This window comes from Haliotis cracherodii, unplaced genomic scaffold, assembly GCF_022045235.1.
Source record: "Haliotis cracherodii isolate W230 unplaced genomic scaffold, xgHalCrac1.p SCAF_3, whole genome shotgun sequence".
Lineage (NCBI taxonomy): Eukaryota > Metazoa > Mollusca > Gastropoda > Lepetellida > Haliotidae > Haliotis > Haliotis cracherodii.
In genome coordinates, this window is record NW_027266286.1 from 39,073,343 (window position 1) to 39,095,503 (window position 22,161).

Below are 22,161 nucleotides of genomic sequence, written 5' to 3' on the forward strand. Positions count from 1 at the left end.
CTAGACCAATCATCCATATATTCGTAAGGATATACACCTTTTCTCAGCAACAAATGACGAGTTATCTTATCGGTATATTGATTTGATATCGCAAAGTCATCAGGATTGTTCGCATTAGCTAAATTGTCCAGGGAAGATAACAGAAACTGTACAAAGTCTATGAATCTAAGCCCATTACTTTGCTTTATTCTAGATTTCCCATCCTTGTCCCTATAATGTATAGGTTTAGTCAACGAGAACGATATGTATTTTTCCATATTATTAGGAATGCACGTTAAACTGCCGTCGGTCTTTGAGATAGCTTGCATGATGAGATGTGAATCGTATCCCCTAAGGTTGTGAAACACAACGGGGATGGGTATTGTTTGAGAATTCATTTTTAGTTTCAAGTTACACTCGTTATGCGCGGCTCCCCGATAATTACCCGTGACGTAACAATGATCTCTTACGGAATCCCCATCCAGGGGTTTATTACAAACATGACAACTCGTTGACTTCTTATGGGCCCTCCAATCATTCCTCGTCATACACATGGGTTTCTTACACGATAATCTTTCCCTGATTATTCTCTCTTCATTTTGTAGATATTCTAGGAACTTTCCCGCTGCATCGGGACCTCTGTAAATCACGGGAGTGTTTGTTTTCCCATCATACCTTACAACTATTATATCCAAACCCACAAGGAATATGTTCTTGAGTTTTGTATGTAAAACTACTATCTTGATTTTTATCTTGATTATTTTCTATGGGTTTGAAAAGCGCTTCGAAGTCGGCGTAAATTACGTACGGTACTGGCATTTGATTACAATAATGTTCAAATTTTAATATATTTTTTCCCTCTTTAGGCATATCGATCCTGATAGCGGTCTGTCCAACACCTCTGCAGTCTTCTTTATGCGCTTCAAATAGATCTTGTCTGCTGTACCCATGTAGGCATCTTTCGCAGAAATATTTCTTTCTAGCATGTTTTGTTTGATCGTATAATAGCCTGTTTAAACTCTTTATCCACATATAATGATATTTTCCATCTTTTTCGATCAGAAATGAATTGATTCTGGGAATATGTTCCGGAGCGGAGCTTATGGCTCTTTTCTTCTTATAATACGTGGGTAAATCTATATAAGATCCACCTTTGAAGGGCATATAATTTGCTATATCTAAATATAAACTATCGATTTTATCCACACCCCAACTCGAACCTCTATTAGTCCAACGTTCTAAAGTTTCCTGTATCCTCTGAATTGATGTATCTAATGATGCGTTTATAGTATTGGATTCGGTTATAACTTCTTGATTGCTACGGAAATATGGTTCGGTATATTCGGTGGTATCGTCTGTGTTACTTTTACTCAATAACATTTTAATCGTCAGCTGGTATTTTATACTATGTAAATCATCTAACTCCTCGTTAATTTTACTCGATATGATTGGCTTAATATCGTTAACATCCATGTTGGAATTAATATCCATCTTCCGACCTCTTAGATATTTACCAATGCCGGCGGATGTGGGTACAAATATTAATTCTTGTTGTTGTTGATTATTATCATTATGTTGAATATCATCAACATCATTATGTTGAACATCTAGTAAAGCGATCAATTCAGCTCTTCTCATTCGAGAATAACCTCTCAGCCCACTGTTTCTCGCTTGAGCTTTGAATCTCTAACAGTCTGGGGTTTGTTGTATTCCAAACGGAGTAAGGTATTCAATTCAGCTTTTCTCATTTGAGAATATCCACGTAGACCACGTTGCTTTGCCATAGCCTTAAACTCTCTGACTAAAAACATTGTGACCATGGTATATGCAAAATGAGACAAATGTCTAATTGGTTGTTTTTCATATATCTAAATACATATTCTCCCCAACCTATTCCTCTCATTGATGTAATCCCTCTTCCTAGCATAAAAAATCTGGTTCCTGACCCTATCAGCACCGTGTTCCTTCCATAAACAATAACGACCTTTGACCCCTATCCCGCATACAGAACACGTATAGTTTATGTTTCCGCGCCTGATGTAATAATTGTGTGTGCTGCAGTAAATTTCAACACAGCGTCGGTTACCTAGAGTTTTTTTACCCATGAGCGTAAATCTGCAATGATTCATGGTTTATACATCTATCATATCATTTGTCTAAATGCAAATCACATCTACACTGGTGAGATATTGATGAGGCAGTCAGCCAACGCTATTTATAGATTAGCTGTCACTCTAACTAGGTCATGGTTTATGCGTAGTCATGGTATAGTTGAAAATCAATACAGCAGTCAATCCCATTACCACAAATGCGACCTCGCGGTCTTTCTGAGCATCTGACCGTGTATAAAACTGACTCATTGTTGGTCTCAGTATTAGGTCAAGTTTTTTCCCATAAACAAGGAAGTATTCGTGCATGGCAGATTCGACATCCTTAAACGTTTGAATTGAATGTCCTTCCTTACGCATTTCTTCATGAATAAAATCTAATCTCTTCATTCTCTGCCGTGTATATTGTGACTGAGCTGCTTCGAGTTGTTTTAAAGCATTGTTATGTCGTTTACGTTCCTCTTCAACTTCTTTAGCGTTTGATTCCCTCAAAGTAGAAAATAAATAATTACTCCCTGAAAAAGCTAGAGCATTTAACAATAACTCCACCGACCATCATCGCAATTGTTGCCATGTTCAATAATATAAAATATTCAAATGTTTAATTAATTACTTCATTATGTCTTCCGGGATAAGCCCTTGTTTGATGAGCATATCCTTCGTTGCCATAGCCAATCCAATATCCAGAACCATCATACCTATATCAAATCCATTAAAATCTAGCTTGGGAGGTGTGGCTTTAGTAATCATTTTAGCCATACGGGCATAGCCAATGGCCAAGCCGGTGACCACCGCTGAATGATATGTTGCGTTTACCAACATTTTACCGTCTGTAACTGGAGTAGTCATGCTTCTTATAGCATTATATGGGGGCTAACCTCTAATTAAACTTGTTGTTGCATTGGGGGTGACGTTTTCTCTTCTCCGGTCTTATAAAAGAACCATACAGCCGCTATACCAGCAAGTCCTACTAGTGCCCATGTTTTAATCGGATTAATATTTGAATTATTTATTAATTTCGCTTTCCTCGCGAGTCCTCCCTTTCTTCCTGCAGCTATTTTTGGGGGGTTCTCAGTAACTCTGACTTTTAGTATTTTCTCATTCACATGTGGTGGTGGTTCCTCATTCACTCATTGTTCCGCAATCTGTTGTGCATCCTCGTTCACAATCTGTGTCACCTGTTGAGTCTCCATTATTATTAAGTGGGCACGTATGTTTAAATTGACAATACCTAGCCGTTATTAAAGCTGTGGTGAGTGGAGCTAAGAACATTCCGTATCTATGATAAAACTCACAGCTCATTGAGCTTATAGCGTGTTCGATGAATGGGTCTTTCTCGAGAGATTCGCATAAATACATGCAATGTTCTGCCGGGATAGGGAGAAACATACTAGCTACGACTGTGTATAGTTGTAACATAGCCGACCCTATCGTTTTAGTCATGGTAGCTCCCAGTTTAGACTCGTAACGCGCGTACAGCTTTTTAAATTTCTTCGTCTGTCATGTTATCAATTTTTTCGATGGTATAATTTTCTCCCAAATATTGGAAACATTTTCCACCGGCTACCAAAGCCGCAAGTCTTTCTCTATGTTTATCTAAAGATTTATCTGTAACTACTTCAGCATATGCATTAGATTCTTTGAGCATTTGTTCGATGAGTTCGTCGCATTCAATAATGTAATACCTAAGGAGATATTTAAGTCTAACATAATATAATATGGCATATCCAATACATCCCGAAATAATGAACTGTTGTGAAAGAATGATGATTTCGAACCACATTATGTCATATTAACCGCTAATGTTCATTTTGCTATAATTTTGCTATAATTTTGCTACATTTGCTAAGCAATTGCATAAGCAGCTGGTTGATCGGTTTTTAATACGAGTTTACAGTGCTTCGTTGCCGATAACAGTTTTCTGACTTTATCTCGTTCGAGCTTGGTATAAATAACATCATTTTCGCGTAAACATTCCTCGAATGAATCTCGATCTTTGCAATGAAACAGTGCTACCAATTTGGTCTGCTCTCTGAGATCTTTCAGGACAGAGTTGTATTTTTGATTAAGTACCCAAACGCTATGTTGAGTATGCCGTCCGGAGAATGCTAAATACGAAAGCATATCTTTCTTTTTTGTTAATTCTTTACGCGCGCTGCAGTCGTCTATTACGAAAAGGGTTGATTCTCCTTTGTATTTTTCATGACATACTCGTAAACAGTCTTGTAAACGATCGCCCGGATCGACTCTGTGTACCCCGTCGTCATTCATTACCCAATCTCTCAATAGGTATGTTTTATTAACGCTTATAGTCGGGCACAGAATAATAATATGATCGAAAACGTCCTGATAATGACTTTGTAAAATATCTAGAATAAAAGCTGTTTTTCCACAGCGCGTTTGCCCGCATATGATAGCGCAGTGCGGATCTTTAGGTAAAAGATTATTATTAGATTGCTTGCACGAATCTCCCATTCTGTATATTAAGTTGCGCATCCATAATCACGTACAAATATATTTTTAATTTACCAGCCGTTTCCCAGAGCTTCGTTATCTTGGGATTGTAGAACTTCTCGGTATTTCTTTTAAATGCATCGGAGGGGTCCTCAAACAACATTAAAATACCCTTCAACGACCTCGTGGGAATGTTTAGATTGATATTCCACATCAAATCTTTTTTGTCCCTCGTGATCTTTCGGTCTCGCAGCACGCGATCGTACAAAATGGCTAAACTTCCTGTATAATGGTTACGAATTTGTCTGGCTAATTCGGGATCCGTTATCATATTGTACTCCAGCAAGATATTGTCAATGGAATAGCTAGCCGTTTCATCCCCAGCGGTTCTGATTACTCTACCGTAGTCATTAAATGTGAGTTCGTATTCTAACCTATCGCCTAGGGATGCTTGATAAAAGGGCATGTGGGAATCTAGTAATTCAAAGTCTAGGGGAATATAGAATCGGTTACCTAATGCGTCGGCAATGGCCTTATCTTTTACGACGGTATCTTCACCATTTTCAGCACCTACGAGCAGTCTCAATGTGTTCCGATTCCAAATACCTTGGTACTGTAAGTTCTTTATCCGTTCTCCAGAGATCCATGTAACAATAGTATACATCGCTATCATCGATACTCAAAACTTCATTCCGGCTAATTTTAATGGCGATTTTCTTAAGGACAGCACGACCTATGTTCTGAACGGGCTCCCTGTTAACGTCGGTAGTAGTAAAACTAATTGTCAATGCTAGTCGGACAGTTCCCGGAACTAACACATCGTGTGCGCCGAGATTAGGAAAGCGAACCAGAAGCGTTTGATTCTGATCGATGGTACTAGGGTTATTAGTTATAGTTACAGACTGACGAATTGCGTTGACCCCTAATGGATCTCGAAGTCTACGTTGTGGGTTTAACTTGCGTCCGTATAGCGAAGACATTGTTATATTGAAAACATGTACCCTATGTTTAATATAAAAATGGATGATTTTGATCTAGATAGCTTTGATGACTTTGATAACCCGAATCCAATTGAAGATACTGATGAAACCAGCTTTATGAATCTTAAAGATGAACTTTTGAACCCAACCGTAAATGATGAACTTTTGAAACCAGCCGTTGATGATTATTACGATACCTTTAAAGATGATAGTCCTATTGGTCGTGACTATTCAAAGTTTGAAATAGATAGTAAAGGAATATTGCGACTGCATGGCTCTCCGAATATTGATCTTATGCATTCTCGTACTTGTAAGCCCCTAGCCTTGTCTACGATAGCCGGTAAACACGGTATCAGCACTGTTCGTTATAAATTAGGTTTTGTGGACTACTCGCAGCTTTCTGCGAAGACTACTAAGGCTCTTCGGACTGTGCATGATAAACTCGTTAACAACACATATAATTTGGAAGCTTCCTCGATGGTGGCCTCAGGTGGACTCGGAGAAATATTAGATACCTATTACGATAATTCCACGTTACAGGTACCATCATCGGAGTTTAGTATTATGGAATTACGAGGTCTTGACAAGGCAATGCAAACAATGCGGGGAGAACTCATGAATAATACAGCCAAGATATCCGAAATCGACAAGCATATAGCTTACGAGAAAATAAAACTTGAACAGGCGGGCGATGAGTTCAGTAGACGCAGCGTAGCGGAAAGATTGCGTAACTTAGAAGACAAAAGATCGGCCCGCCTCGAAGCAGCTTCCAGTAATAGAAAGGCACTTCGTTCGCAAATCAGTCGAATTCGAGAAACTATTGATCAAGTCCTCAACGATGACACTACACTGGCCGATAAAATTAAAACATTGTTCAGAGAACAGGGAATAACCCTTGCCAGTATTTTAACCGCGTTGGGATTTATTATATCGACTTTGACTCTCAGGTTAACCGGTGGCACAGGTGGTACAGGTGGTAGCGGATCACCGCCTACGTCGGATGGTATAAAAGAGTGGATAAAAAAGCATTTAAAAGCATTAGGTTCAGCACTGGGAAAGCTCGCTGAGAAAGCCGCGGCCGCACTTCCTGGTATAATAGGGAGTGTTGTTTCCTGGCTCTTGAATTTATTAGCTAAGACCACCACTTGGCTTAGTCAAAACTTGTGGGCACTGATCGTAGCAATCGCAGGGCTGTTATACGTATCCGCTAAGAACTATTTAACCAAATCAGTTCGCTAACCAAATCATGAGTAAACCAACCGCGACTCCACCTAATACAAGCGCTGTTTTTTCATCGATATGTTGTTGATTTTTAACCGCAATATGTGGTGGTACTTGTGGTTGTGCATCAGTAGATGGTTGAACGATAGTTGGTGTTTGTGGCTTGACTATTCCCTTTTCACCTGTGATTGTTTGAGTTATTAATTCGACGTTAATATCTGAATTTATAACTGGTTTTTGTTGATCGGTAGCAATAACAATTTTATTATTATAGCCTATCACTTGGCTGATCTTAAGTTCCATATTACTCGGAGACATGTATAGTCCCGGCACAAGTAGTCCACTTTGGATTGAGCGTACTGTAATACATCTTGAAAACGCTTTATAGACGATGGTATGTCAACTGGTGAATTAACATTTTGGAGAAACTGTTTTTGCACATCGAGCGCCGTCCCAGAACCGATAATGGACGTACGTGTTTGCGATTGTGCACCGAGAATTGCCCATGCATAAGTTCTTATCGATTCATTAACTCTTACAAATCCTGGGTTAGTAAAATTATTTTCCGTTTTATCTTTAAGAAATTCATTCCAAGCGTCTCCAGGTGGTTGCTCAACCTTTTGGACGGTGAAAGCAACACCACCCTTAAAGTTCATACGATCATCTCTCCACTCGTTACTCGAGAGAGCAAAGTTCGGAAGAAGCCGATGTCATTTCATTAAATCATGGCTGACTTCTTTAACAGTTCTTTGTCCGTTGTACGGAACACCTAGACCATGGTTTGCTCCTTTAATGCGCCAATCTTTACTCGTAGAAACATTAAATTCATTACAAATACGCTCATACGCGGACCTATTGTACAGATTATTTGTGGAATTCTACGCTGGATCCAGCGGTAATGGAGCACTAATTTATTTAAGTATACGTCTAATCTGATAGTACACGTGAAATGATAAAACAGACTTATTTAGCATAAATCCTGGGGCACTAACAGATACGCCACATCCCGTTGTGGCACAACATACGGCAAAGTTTAACTGATTCTGCCAAAATTGCATCGGATGGTGATACCAGTTGTGTATGATTATATCGCTAGTTGCCGTGACTCTGTACTTATCAAAAGATATCAGGGAATTTAACGAAAAATTCAGCACCAGAGGCACTTACTATAATCAATTGATTAGTAATGTGAGTTGTTTTCATATTTAAGTTATGATATAGTATCATTGTATATTTAATATGTATGTCACACTCCCGGGAATAACAAATGGTCAGTCTATTCAACTGCTTCATACTATCGATAACTCGGATAGTCAGCTCGAAGTCGCCATATGCGATGTAACGTATTACCCGCTGTGGACCAATATAAGTGCTGCGAGAGGTAATAATGTGATGTTTATAGTAGGTGAAAACAGTGGTATTGATAAAGAACTCATTATACCTGATGGGTATTACAGCTTATGCTCACTCAATGATGAAAGCCTAATGGACTTAGTATCACACAAAATGAGTCGAATGGGAAAGTGAAAATATACACTGGAGAAAAAGGTATAGCTATTGACGAAAAAAAAAGCAATTACACTTGGAATTGTTACATATAGAATTGGAAAGTCAGTATTATATCCAACCACCACCACAGTGAATGTATTTGCATTACCCGATTTAGTTCCCTATAAAGAGTTGTGTATCCATCTTGATCAAATCAGCACGACGGATAATATTCAACTAGAAAGTCCTTCAACTCTGCTCAGATCTATTCCAGTGTAAAATGAAAAATATAATAGTGGTAGAACGGAATCTTTCTCAACATTACAATATAAAAAATTAAAGCGGGGTATTATTTCAGACCTCAAAATTTCTGTATTAGATGTAAAACACCAACCTGTACATATAGGATACTTCAGTGTAACACTCCATATTATAAATAATGGTTGATTCATCAGGCCCTGGAACGCTCAGAAAATGTAATACAATTGCGCTTTCCGATCTCGGAGACACAGAAGGATTCGATAAACCCGGTACCGATGGTAAGTTATACGCTTTACACTTACACGATAATGTATAGAAGCGGAAAGAAGTTACATTCACAGGTAATCTAGAAGATTTAAGCGATGTCGATGTTAGTAGACTCCTTAAAAACACTTCGTACAATATTACTCGCAAAGGTGAGAATAAATGGACTATGGTCAAAGCAAATATGGAGTGGCTATTGAATATCGCCATTACCCCACCGTATGTGATGATGGGTAAGGGACATAATTTAACTAAGATAATAAATAGTGGTATCGTACTCGCGGCCTATATCCCGTCAAAACGAAAAAGTGTGTTAGTCACTCCCCTGCCAGAAAACCCAGGTCAAATGTTATATAGTCGTCCGGCCTTACAAAATGTTAGTTTAAATTTGGTTACTGAATTCGATGATATTAAAGTTAACTTGAGTGCAATACCTAATATTTCTACGCTTATTATTGAAGTCTTGTTCGGAGATGTACCGGTAGATGCCTTCTAAATATTACCAGGTCTATCGATTAAATGGCTCAAGAAACATGAGCATCGACGTTGCAGTATTATTCATATTGGAGCATCGCCCGTTGCAACGCTCGAGGGGGTCCAAATTATTAAAAGTGGTAGTATTTCTCTTACTAAGATATTCTTGCCGTATAATATACATTTGATAAGGTTGATGTATACTCTCAAAACATTTAAGCAAGACCAATAAAAGACTATTATATATTCGTAATATACACAATGAGTTTATATCCAGCGCTCGTTGAAGCAATTGAAAAGATGGAAACTGTGGATGGATTTCGATTACATCAAATAAGCGACATAAAACATCGAATAGAGAAGGATAGGGAGTTGAGACTTGGATTGTATAAAAAGTATCGCAGAGTCGTGAATGCTCTGGACAGAGTTGACACCGCGCTTGTAGCAGCTGGCATGGGACTCGGTGTAGCTTGTGTCGGTTTACTATCAACTATAATCGCCGCGCCTATCGTGCTCGGCATGGAGCCTCGGGACTGGCAGGAATAGCGATAAAATTCATTTCTCGTAGGTTACAAAAATTGACATAATTGCTTCACTATGTCAAAATCGAGATTTTGATTTTTTTCGCACATATAATACATGTACTTTGTGATGCAACATGTTTTTTACGATATTGTGTACATTTACTGAATAAAAAACGTTATTAAAATCATAATGTGTGATATTGTTTTTAAATATGATCGTAATCAACGTGGAAAAACCTCAACTTTCACTCATGACAACGCCCCCGCAGCTGTAACGAACCCCTTCATGTTATACATCGATAGAAAGCTGATCGTTTCCGCCATCTTTCTGTGCAAAAACATTCTAAAAATAGATATTCCACGTGAGGCTATCGTCACTTTTCCCGCGAGTGATTTTGTACGTAAACTACCATTTAAGGAGAAATATCCCATAATGCAACATTCGGGAATATTCGTTCGATCCAAATAAAGTAAAACGTATCCCACAATGCACCATTCGGCTTAGCAACAAAACTTCGGCCTTTTCCGGTAGGTATACAAAATGGCGGCTGCTCAGCGAAAAGTTTGACAGGTAAACATCGTTTTTGATATTTTCTTGACTGAAAATTGTTGTATTTTTTGAAAATGAGGGGAAAACACAGGTCACAACACGCCTATGGTAAGAATAAGAGGCGAAGGGCTAGTCAGTTGAAGGAGGCACGTTCGAAATGCGGTGTTAGAGTTACGACCCGTGTTGACAGCGCGATCGACCCTGTGTCAGATTCTGACAGCTTTGACGTTTTGGATGCATCGGAATCATCCGGGGACCACGCCGTTGAGGAAAAAATCCCCGTTGGTGACAACGAAGGTGAGAATTCTTTTTCATTGAATGCAACTTCACGCAGCGACTTAAAACTATCACAATTTAAAGCTGCTGAAAATATAAAATCTCCCATGCTTGACAGTGAACCCAAACCTCAGTGGATGTTAATTGACATGAGACAAATGAATTAATTTTTTCAGGAGATTGAATGCCCATCATGTCACGAACAGGGGTCTTTGTTGTTTGAAAAGAGTGACAATTTTGATAGATTTGGATTTGCTGTAAATATTATGTTGACATGTCAAACCTGTCAGATGTGTATTGCCAAAAATTACACTTCACAAAGGTCAGGTAATCAATCTGGTACCAATCCCTTTCAGGTCAATGACATTTTTATGCTCTTTCTGTCAGAGGTAGGACTTGGACATGCCGCTATGAAAAAGTTTTGTCTGGTTTTTGGAATGGAAGGTCTCCATCCAAAGACATTTCAACACAAACAAAACATTCTTTCACAGGTTGTTGTTGAAAATACTGAGGAAGTTTTGATTCAGAGTGTTGAAATTATGAAACATGCATATGGTGAGCAACAGACAGTTTCAAATGATGTACCTATAGACATAACTGTCAGTTATGACGGATCATGGCAGAAGAGAGGCCACACTTCAAATTATGGTGTTGGGGCGGTTATAGATGTTTTGACAGGTCTAGTGATTGACTATGAAGTCCTGTCAAAATACTGCCATGCATGTACCCTTCATATCAACAGTCTAGGACAGGACACCACAGAGTTCAGACAGTGGTATGAAGGACATGCTGGTAGGTGTTGCCAAAATTATGAAGGTAGTTCCAATGCCATGGAAGTTGAAGCTGCTAAGAGGCTATGGTCCCGTTCTTTGGAAAAGTATAATATACGTTACACATGTATACTTTCAGATGGTGACAGCAAAACCCACAAGGCAATCAACGACCTTCAACCCTATGGACCAGACATCAGTATTGACAAGGAAGACTGTATTAACCATGCTCATAAAAGGATGGGCACTGCTCTTCTTAATTTGTCAAAAGAGTTGAGATTGGGTGGTAGGGGCAAAGGAAAGCTGACTAAAGACAAAGCTCTAAAATTTCAGTATTATTACCGCTTTGCCATCACCAACAATGTTGGTAACATCGATGGTACAAGGAATGCAATCTGGGCAAGTTTGTTTCATTGCATGTCAACAGATGATTCTCCCCATCACACTAGATGTCCCACTGGTCCCTCAAGTTGGTGTTTTTATAATAGAGCACTGGCTAATGATCTTGAGCCTCCTGCTCACGCAGACAACATCAGACATTTTCTCGATGCAGAAATTGCAGAAAAGATGGTACCTGTGTATCAAAGAATGTCTGATGAAAACCTCCTTAAGAGGATGGTGAAAGGCAAGACACAGAATGCAAATGAATGCTTGCATTCCGTGATCTGGTCCCGTTGTCCGAAGACCGTCTTTGTGGGTGCAAGGCGGTTGCATCGGGCAGTGGCGTCTGCAATAGCTTCGTTCAATGAGGGTACATGTCACATTACTCAGGTAATGAACAAGCTTGCAATAGAAGCTAATGAAATAACAGCAGCTTCTATTGAAAGACTTGATAATGTGAGAACCCTCAAAGCAAGGAAGCAAAGCCAGGAGACATCTAAGGTAGAACGAAGTGCAAAGTGGGAGGCTAAAAAAAGGGACCGAGTTCATGTTGAGGCAGCTGAAGGCTTGTTGTATGGTGCTGGGGAGTTTTAAGTCCTGTTATTTCTTTGTACATGCATTGTTTTAAGTATCTTGAATACATCCCATCAGTAAACTAAGATTTTGTAAGTGTTTAATAGGTGCTGAAGGAAGAAAACCATACACAAACTTACTTCCTCATTTTCTCCATTAACGTCATTTTGGATCTTAGTGAACATAGATCTCAAACGTCATTGGCCCGATTTGGATGAAATTTGGTGTACATATAGGCAGAGGATTACTTTACGCAATAACAGAGAGACTTTTTGAAATTTGTTGGCCATTTTGATTTTAAAAAATAAATTATGGGTAAAAATCAACCTAAAAAATGGGAAATTTTGAAAAATTATTTTAAAAATATATGCCAGTCTTTTTTTAATTTTTCTTTCTGTCATTGCACCCAACACCATACAAGCTTTGTTATACATTTGAAATTATATAAATATCTTTATTGGTCTTAGAGAAAAACTGAAACTAATTTCCATCTTTTTCAGGCTTGCGGCGGCCATCTTGGATGTTTCCATGGCAACCGGTGGCAACATCACCTGGAAAAGACTCTATTTCAATTGTTAATATGTATACCTCAAAGTTGTAACCAATTAAAACTAACAAATACTTGTGAAGCATTTTGTCAATTGTAAGGTGCAGTGTCTGGCCTTAAAACATGATAGTATTCGGATACTCGCTGAAGCAAAGTTGAACAGCATTGAGGATCATATTTCGACAGCAATGGTCGATTGTAAGATATCCGAGTTTCGTTTAGTGCTGTCGGAACTCACCAAATACAATGAAATGAAGCAGGAGATTCGATCAAAATCTTGTAAGACCAGTGGCATTAGCGAAGACGAGAAAAAAAAGTTCATAGAACAGGGGAGGCAACAAGCGTGTCAATTATTCCATGCCAAAACCAAAGAACTGGTTGGAGATTAAAAATAGATTGCTTACTATCATTTCATCACATTTAGACAAATGCTTACATAAATATATATAATAATGGAGATCGAAAAAGCTATTAAATGGAGAGAATTACCACAAGGTTTTTATTATATCAGTGATGTCAAACCAACCAAACAACGGTTATCAATTGTTTCTTATCAATTTACAAGAAGAGTGTAGTTATATAGTCTGGTCTCCTAGTAAAATGAACGAAGAACTTAATAAAAATGTTGAATATCGCTTTATTGATAAAAATAATAAAGAATATTTTTATTACCATTTAGGCTCATCTAAAGCAATGATTGGCCCCAGGTATTGGTGAGCTAGAGCCAATTTAACTTAATCTCATGACTATCGCATAATCATTTTGGCATAAAAAATTCCATCTGTAGTAGCACTATAGGTATATAAATCCAGTTCCAGTGGAAGTGGTCCAGAACCATCATTACCTATACTACTCTATTTCTTATCCTGACACAACACATTGCAATGCTTATCCCACAGATGGAGGCAGGCTCTGCAGCTTGTGGTATTGGTAACCAGTGCCGGGTTATGTCTGTATCACCTGTCACATTCCTACTCACCAAAGCTATTTATGGTCAAGTACCTGTGCAGCTTCCCGACATCTGAAGTCAGGAGGACTGGAACTTCACAGTAGTAGCATATAGCAACAAAAGTCCAACAATACCTCATACAAATATTTGTTGGGACATTGTGTGACAGACCACAAGGGTAATTAATATCTGGCAAGCACTGAGCAGTGACTTGTGGTGACTCTCAGGAGACGAAATTCAGATTGTGATGGATAGCAACAGGTCCCAACAATCCTTCAGAATATCTATTGTGACAATAAGTGACACATGAGAGATGTCTGGCCAACGCTCAGCAGTGTCTAGTCCATGATGCATGGAGGATCAGAAATTCAGATTGAATCGAAGAACAGCAAGATTCAAGCAGTCACTCAGAATATTTATTGTGCCACAAGGACAGTATCTGGCAAACTCTGAGTGGCAGCCTGTAACGATGATCTGCTTTACATTCATAAAGGGCAAGTAAAGTCAACATAAGTTTGGCCAAGCATTTGTGATTGAGTATGCCCTAAAGGCTTCTGAAGTTGCTATTCAGTATACATGAATATCAACATTTATGCAAAAATTCAGATCTGGGAGGACAGTGTTTTCTTTAGGTTTCAACAAGTCAAAACTTTGTGTACAGATTAAATAAAACACATTGCTTCATGGGAAGATTTCTGTACGGTAAGTCTCTTCTCATTCGACTTGAGTGGAAAACATTTCTTTCAGACTGATGAACATGTGTGTCAGTTAACATCATAAGCTTCAGTCGTCTGAGGCATCGAGTCCGGTATGGAAGTTGCCATTTTGAAACCAGTGCCAGGGATGTCCTCAGATCTTTGTTTTGTCGTAGTGAGAACTAAGATCTGACTTTAATGAGATTGTTACTTCCCCAGCAAGCGGAGTCCCATTAGAGGACAGTTCCATCACACCCAGCTGTCTCTGTACATCTGTTGGGACTTCCTATTACATGGAAGTTAGATCTCAACCTGTTCTGGGGATAAGTATTACATTCTGCACATTTAGAGACTAAATAACCAACAACCTGAATCTGAATATGCAACCGGAGTCTGAGTAGGTAACTGGAGTCTGAAAGGGATCGAATAGCTTCTGTGGTTTTCGACTTCACAGTAAAACCATTGAACTTTTCCATTTGTTTGCAGTTACGGAACTCATGTTAGTTTATGGCAAATGTACGGCCTGCCGTCTGTCCTTGTATGCCGCAACCATTAACCCTCTTGGTGCCACGGGACCATATATGGTCCCTCACTTTTCACACCCGCATAGTGCCAGGGGACCATATATGGTCCCGAGAAAATGCCCTTTTTAAACTGTGAATTTTGATATTTAACACTGAGTGCGCAAAGTCAAAACTATAACCATCATCACCCCAATCATCTTAGCTTTAATATCGTGTAACTCATACTTTATACAATGCTACGGATTGCGAAATATGGCGAGATTAATAAAGTGGCTACCGCTCTTCTCAGCCTTTTTCTGCCATGTTTGAACACCAAGCGAATGACGGCGAATTTTGATTATGCACCAGTGTCACATACACGTAAATATTTTCAGACAAAATCCTTGTTCATAAGAAAAAATATGACCTGAGTGGTCGGAAAGACATATTTTTCCCAACTGTATACTTATTCACGTAAATACAATTCTGTTCACTCCTTTATGAACACGTTTATTTACACGTTTTGTATATTTTTATCGACTATCGGTAATGGCGAAATGGTCGGTACGCATGAGAAAACAACAGTGTATATTTCCATTACATTTATGCCGTTCATTGAATGAATTTATAACCATCATCACCCTAATCATCTCAACATTAATATCGTGTAACTCATATTTTATGCAGTGCTACGGATTGCGAAATATGGCGAGATTAGTAATGTGGTTACCGCGCTTCTCGATCTTTTTCTGCCATCTTGAACTTCATGCGAATGAAGGCAATTTTTTATTATGCACCGTTGTCACATACACGTAACTATTATTATATCAGACAGCCAATTTGAAAAAGAAATCTGATCGGACTGGTCAGAAAGATTCACTAGTCCCCACTGTTTAGTTATTGGCGTAAGAGTACTAACGTTTAGTCGGCCAGGGAAGTTTTTTGTTCAAGTATTGCATATGTTTATCGACTGTGTGTCATGGCGATTTAGCACGGCGCTACATACAAACAGACAGTGTAGATTGTCTTTTTGTTTATGATGCTGATTTACAGAAAATATTCAAATCAAAGATACAGAAAGATAGCTATAATCGTTAATATTAAGTTGGTATAGTGTATATTTACGGGCAGGAGGTTCATGATCAAAACCTAAACATTGAATGGCCAAGCCCGAAGTGATCGACAGGGCACGTTCGCATCATAGCAGTGCCGTGATTTTTTTGTCTACCGGTTGCCCTACATACTCGCCCGTTCAGACAAATAACTGCTACTTTTTTCATATGAAATGACTAAGAGTCATGTGTGATTGCTCAAACTAGCTGACCGTGTGAGTGACTTGCCCTAACTGTTTCACATTTTGTCGCAAATGGAGATTTTAAAAGTGTGGCCACGACATCTAACGTGAGTCGACGCCATATTGTAAACAAATTGTGTCAAGGTCAGTTCCACATGTGGTAGCTCGGGCCCCGTTTCTGTCGGTGGTACAAGCGAAACAAACATAATGGAACTACTGAAAACATCAACATAACTTCTACAATGATGCCAGCAATACCTTTTTGCATTTGGATTAACCGCTTATGGATACGATGTGTTGTAAAGTTCGATTGCGATTTGTTTTTCCTTTCATTGAAACTGTGATAATGGCACTATGATTGGTTTGCTGAGATAGTATTTTCCATGAGTCTAATGTACATGGTACATGCTGTGATTGTAGAAGATAATTGATAACCAATTGTGTATGCATATATATCATCAAATACATATTACTCATCTCTTCAGAAAATGGAATATATTATAGCTCGTTTTCAAACATTCTGCCATGGATATTAGATCAAAAATTGATATTAGATTTAAAAATTATTTATGTACACTGCACTCTCGATTAACGTATGATAATCTATTGCAAGTCTTCAACTCTTATTTGATATGTCATCGGAAATGTCAGCAATGAGTAAAATTAATTTTATTTCGTTACAATCTGCAATTTTATTCAAATAGGCTAATAGACGGTCGATGATTTCCCGCCGCTGTGAATTTGTCGTCTGGACAGGTGCGCGTGATTTGACCTCGCGTGTTGTGACGTGGATGACGTCACATGAAACAGCTGATCTAATGTTGTGGTAGTATAATGGATACACGTGGTTTCCTTTTCCAAATAACAATATTCTCTTTGACTGAACTAGAAAGCATATCTAGTACATCACGATTGGAAAATGTCTACGGCGACCGACGAGTGAATGAGACCGCATACCATTTGACGAACAGTGTTAGAATATTTGGCGCAGTTTTCTAATTTTGGAATGTTGACATGTGCTTTTCATATCTGTTTGAATGCTTGATATTCCAAAAATATAATGTGCATTTGGTTGAGTACAGTGAGAAAGCTGTCAAAATGGATCCAATATCAAACAACCTAGATTTTTAATATTTTAGCTTCATCTATTGGAATCTCGAATGGTTCAATTTATAACATAAACAGTAAAAGTAATTAGATCTACTCACAATATATAGACAATCAATTTCTGAAAGACAAAAAGTTTTCAGTGTAAATGTGATTTCGTTTTGATGTTTTATATAGTTATATTTATGTCTTTTTTTCACTTTGCATTATCTAAATTACCAAATACTACGACCAGTGACATAGTAGTAATTAGATTCTACTTTGTTTTGTATCCTAAGTATGAAATAGATATTTTTTTTAAATAAATGTTTGTCTAAGAGCAAAATCAATGCATTCTTGTGGGTTTTTTTTTCACCATTTTAATTTGTATATCTTCCCTCCAAGCTGTAGTTTAGCTAGGCCAAAATTAAGAAAAAAAGGAAAGACATAATAAACCATTTTTATTAAAGATTTTACTGGTTAAATTTTCGAAGTTCAATACCAAGAATATATTTTTCCTTTTATGACAAATAATTCCATTACTTTCATTGACCTACGATCATTATCTATTTCAATCTTTTCCTTCAGTAGAATGGGATGGAATGGGAAACTAGTGGAAATAAACTATCACGTATGTCCTTAAATGTACATGTACATACCTGGCTAGGTGTAAAATACACTTCTAAAGTCGTATTTATAGATCAAATAAATAAATGAAAGAAAAAGTGGTATTTCATGGACTGGCCATACAAGTATATTTTGAGCAAAGGTCTAAGTCAGGGAGCCAAGTGCGAAATACCAGCTGATACAAGGATGTATGTTTTCTGGTGGTCATAGTGAAACAATGACATATGGCGCCCGAGTTGCGAGTGATCGAAAATAGGTTTGTTGAATAGATTTGCTGCCCATGAAAACGTTTCAACAATTTTGATTGAATCTACATGTACTTACTCTTGGGTGGTGTTACGTTAGTATAATCTTGTTAATTATTAAGAAATAATAATGATGCCGGATATTGAGCGATGTCAATTTGAGTATTGTAAGGGCTGTTTAGCGATCTTTCACATTTTGTCCTTTGAAAATGTACGATGTCAATTACCCCGAAGTTGTTTTTATAACTAATAAAAGAGCACGGTCACTGAAACATACATGGACGTAACCGGAATTTCTTCAAGATATACATTCCAAACTGTCATTCGTTTTGTGACATAATCTTTGAAACAGCCTGCGTATGAATAAATCACGACCACTTCCGTCCATTTTGTTTTGACGTCAAAAACATGCACAATTTCATCGGGATTTTTTATCGGTAAATATAACTCACAGAAAATTTGCAGTGAACGTGTACTTCAACATAAATATCATATGTCTATCACTGTTAGGACATGTACTTGCCAATGATATGAATTATTGGTCATTTAGATTTCAAACAAGGGCGCTTACTTGACTTTGCTTGCCATATTCGGGTGCGTCTATATTACGATTAATGTGGAAAAGTAGGAAACTTATAATACCAGCACTTTTATCGATGGCTGGGCAGTGCCTAGATCTTTTGGATTTCGTGACTTTAGATACTGTTGGAAAGACAATCAACTCGAGTTGCATGTTATACAATTTGGTTACACTGTGTGAAGAAATAAAGACGTTGCAACACTTTTGATACAATGTATACGTTTTTGTAACCGCGACGTCAGCACAGTGCGGCACTGAGCGGTTTGCAGGCTGACTGACGTCCAGGCACCGTGAGGGTTAAAACACGCCATGCAGCATGTCCACGCATGATTTACATTAGCAACCAAACTGTGTTAACGCGCAGGTGTCTGATATGAATGGTACATTATATGGAAACCAAACAGTATGCAAAAAGTGCTTATGTTTTATGGAAATGATTAAGTGGCGATCTAAAGTAATGGATCAGCATCCTTAATTTGCAAGATATTTACCCCTCTGTTGTTGTTGGCTTTGAGCTGACGCCATTTTTGGGAAGCTACATTATCTGCGGGATTGTTTCAGTCACATATCATTAACATTTTTTAATGAGACTTTCCATTATTTGTATGATATTATATCAAATATTAATATCAGATGATTTAATCCTTTGTCAAATTGATGAGACAGTTGTTCATTTTCACCGCGGTACTAGTACATGGCCGACGCCACATCATCAACGTGACAATCGCATTTGCCAATAAATAGAGATCACAGTAGGTGATCGTTTACTTCTTGTGCACCTGTTTTTTGTCAGGATCACTGTGTTTTCAAATAACTATTCAGGTGTCTACATTAAGTTCCATTACAAGACATTTTTAACCGAAACCAACAACATCGAATCACGTGACATTAAAGTTCACGCACTTCCTTTTCGGCCGTCACGACTTGAGAGTCAGGAGCCATGAGTGGACAGCAGCCAGCTTTACATAGAGGAATCGTCAAGCAGGTATATTCAAACAGTTGAAATGTGTTGACTATTGCCGTGTTGAATGAAAGAGAATACTTTTAGTACAATAAGTGTGTATCTAAGCGTCAACGAACTACAAAACACACACAATATGGGAGCATGGCCTACATGTAGTAAACATGCACATGTTCAAAAGTAATAAATTTTAGACTGAATGAAATTGGTGTTCAATCAATTTACGATGTAACTGTTTATTAGCTGGTTACCTGAATAATCGTATTAAACTAATTCCACTCCAGAGAATCTTGTGCTGCAGATACAGAACCATATGCAATTTATGATGCCATTACCAAATTGAACATTTCTCTACTGGCCATTGACAAGTTATTGCCATTTTTTCAGTGTTATTTCTGAAATATTCCTAATTTGATTTTTGTAAAAATGAGCAAATGCGCTTATTTCTGTTCGTTTAAAAAGTTTGTCAATTGCTGCATTGTCGCAATGAGAAGAAATAAAAGCCGTGGAAACAGGTGCTTCCAAGTGAACTAACTGTACCATGTGTACAAGTTATCACCATCGTCTAAACAGCATGTGATCACACACACCTTTACAAATGCTTTTATCAATTTATCGTTTGCCAATGGACGTAAACCAATATTCCTCAAAATCAATCTTCACATTCTTATCCTTGATACTATATATTATAGATTTCACGATATTTATTCAGGTTATGCATTATTTAAAAAAAGTTCTAAATTAGTTTGTAAGATCATATTTTTGTGACGAAACAACACGGATTATAAGAAAAGACTTAACTAAATGTTTGTCATCCTTTTATTTGATTTTTATTCTAGTGTGAATTAGTCACTAGAGTGTATTTAAGTTTATATTAAGGTGCTTATCTGGTGTTTATTTAGTATTGCCTAATCAATTTTGCTGATAATTTTATAGAAATGTTTCTCTCTTTTAATGAAAAAAGGAGCAAAAGTAACCGATGTTGCACTCATGTAAACATACTATTGATGCTAACTGACAAAGTTGAGTATGCAAGTTAATTAGTAGTCACCACCCCAAACTTGCGAAAAATCCAGCCATCTAAAACCAAGTGCACTTTCTTTATACAATTTTTTACTTATTCTGCATTACTCTTAAAGCATTCACTTATGACAAAAGACAGGACAGCGTAACAGTGATGGTCCTGGGTGAAGTAAAACTGTTGTTTGTAGTCCCTCTTTTCGTGACCACCACGGCGGACCTGTGACCTTGATGACATGAGGTCACCTCTTCACATCACTGCCTGTCGCACCAGTGTCTCAAGACACTTTGATGGGGTTAGCACAAACGCAAGCCACGTTCCAGCGAACACCATTGAGCATTGCGTCTCGCTTACCTGCGCCAAGCTCGGCCCCTGCCTACTACCCAAGCGCATCTACAATGTAATCAGCCCTAGGGCTATCAGCGTACAATTGTATCCTGCTCCCACGTCTACGCCTATATATCAGAAGCCTGCGTCGCCTAACATATATAATGCACCTATTGTTCGTCATAATACAGCGCATTCATCATTGAATAGTGCCATTACGCCTGTGCGGAGATAGACTCATGACTCCTATTCGCCAGGCGGATCGTCTAAGCCCTTGGTCAGCAGTAGCACTACACATCAGAGGAGAAGTTGTTCACCATCTAGCCAGTCACGTCATTCTGATTTGCCAGACTATTCTAATGGTGAAGAGAGAGAGACAGAATGGAATAGTCATCTCGGTCTGGCACAAGTAACTGATCAGGTAGTGGATCGCCTCATTTTAGTGCCTTCACCGGGTAACGGGGTGGATAAAAAAGACACAATATGGACACATCCTCGTCAATTCCGATCGACCCGATGATGACAGATATGATTAGATCTTTGGATGAGGACTTCTCCAGGCTGACCCTTACGCCATCGTTTAAGCCACCCAAGTTTAGGAAGGATGAATTTCCTATCCAATTTTGGAAGAACTAAAGCATCCATATGGACGATTACTTTCTCAACGTACTATGTCACAGTTACCAACTAGGCGTAGAGGTACTTCCACCGTTGACCACGGCTCCTCCCCCTTGGAATTATCCAAGAAAGCAACATCTGCTATTAAAGGCAAACATAGATATTCTGTTGGTAAAGAGAGCTGTAGAGATTGTACACACTCCAGCTTTAACACCGGGCTTTTATTCTTACATCTTCCTGGCACCCAAGAAGGACTTGGACAAGATGAGAATGATACACAATCTCTCTGTATTCAACGAACATTATCTGAAGCGTGCACCCTACTTCCGGCTGACCACATTGAGACTACTCTTAACCAGCATAAAGGCGTTTGATTCCTTGATCAGTCTCAATAAGCGGGATGCA

The 22,161-nt window shown here is 38.3% G+C and overlaps 3 protein-coding genes across 3 annotated transcripts in view; 2 read left to right on the forward strand and 1 right to left on the reverse strand.

The window, feature by feature from the left end:
* The window catches only part of LOC139474706 (transmembrane protein 216-like), a 36,187-nt gene extending 16,825 nt beyond the window's left edge, over positions 1-19,362 (reverse strand). Inside the window, exon 1 of the mRNA XM_071257804.1 lies at positions 19,321-19,362. Within this exon, the coding sequence (XP_071113905.1) occupies positions 19,321-19,354 (34 nt within the window). The 5' untranslated portion in view covers positions 19,355-19,362. The remainder of the gene's footprint in view (positions 1-19,320) is intronic.
* Positions 10,378-12,339, forward strand: LOC139475878 (uncharacterized). The gene is made up of 2 exons (XM_071259089.1): positions 10,378-10,600; positions 11,489-12,339. The coding sequence occupies exons 1-2, from the start codon at positions 10,378-10,380 to the stop codon at positions 12,322-12,324; spliced, it is 1,059 nt and encodes a 352-aa protein (XP_071115190.1). The 3' UTR covers positions 12,325-12,339.
* Positions 19,363-19,533: 171 nt separating the features above from the next.
* LOC139476036 (staphylococcal nuclease domain-containing protein 1-like) overlaps positions 19,534-22,161 on the forward strand; it is a 55,352-nt gene continuing 52,724 nt past the window's right edge. The window contains exon 1 of the mRNA XM_071259277.1: positions 19,534-19,814. Coding sequence (XP_071115378.1) covers positions 19,770-19,814 — 45 coding nt within the window. The 5' untranslated portion in view covers positions 19,534-19,769. The remainder of the gene's footprint in view (positions 19,815-22,161) is intronic.

Excerpts from the sequence above, each read along its gene's own strand:
- LOC139475878 (XM_071259089.1), top strand. The coding sequence starts at position 10,378 with ATGAGGGGAAAACACAGGTCACAACACGCCTATGGTAAGAATAAGAGG. Across the intron at positions 10,601-11,488 it reads CCCCGTTGGTGACAACGAAG|ATGGTGACAGCAAAACCCAC; the intron begins GTGAGAATTCTT and ends GTATACTTTCAG.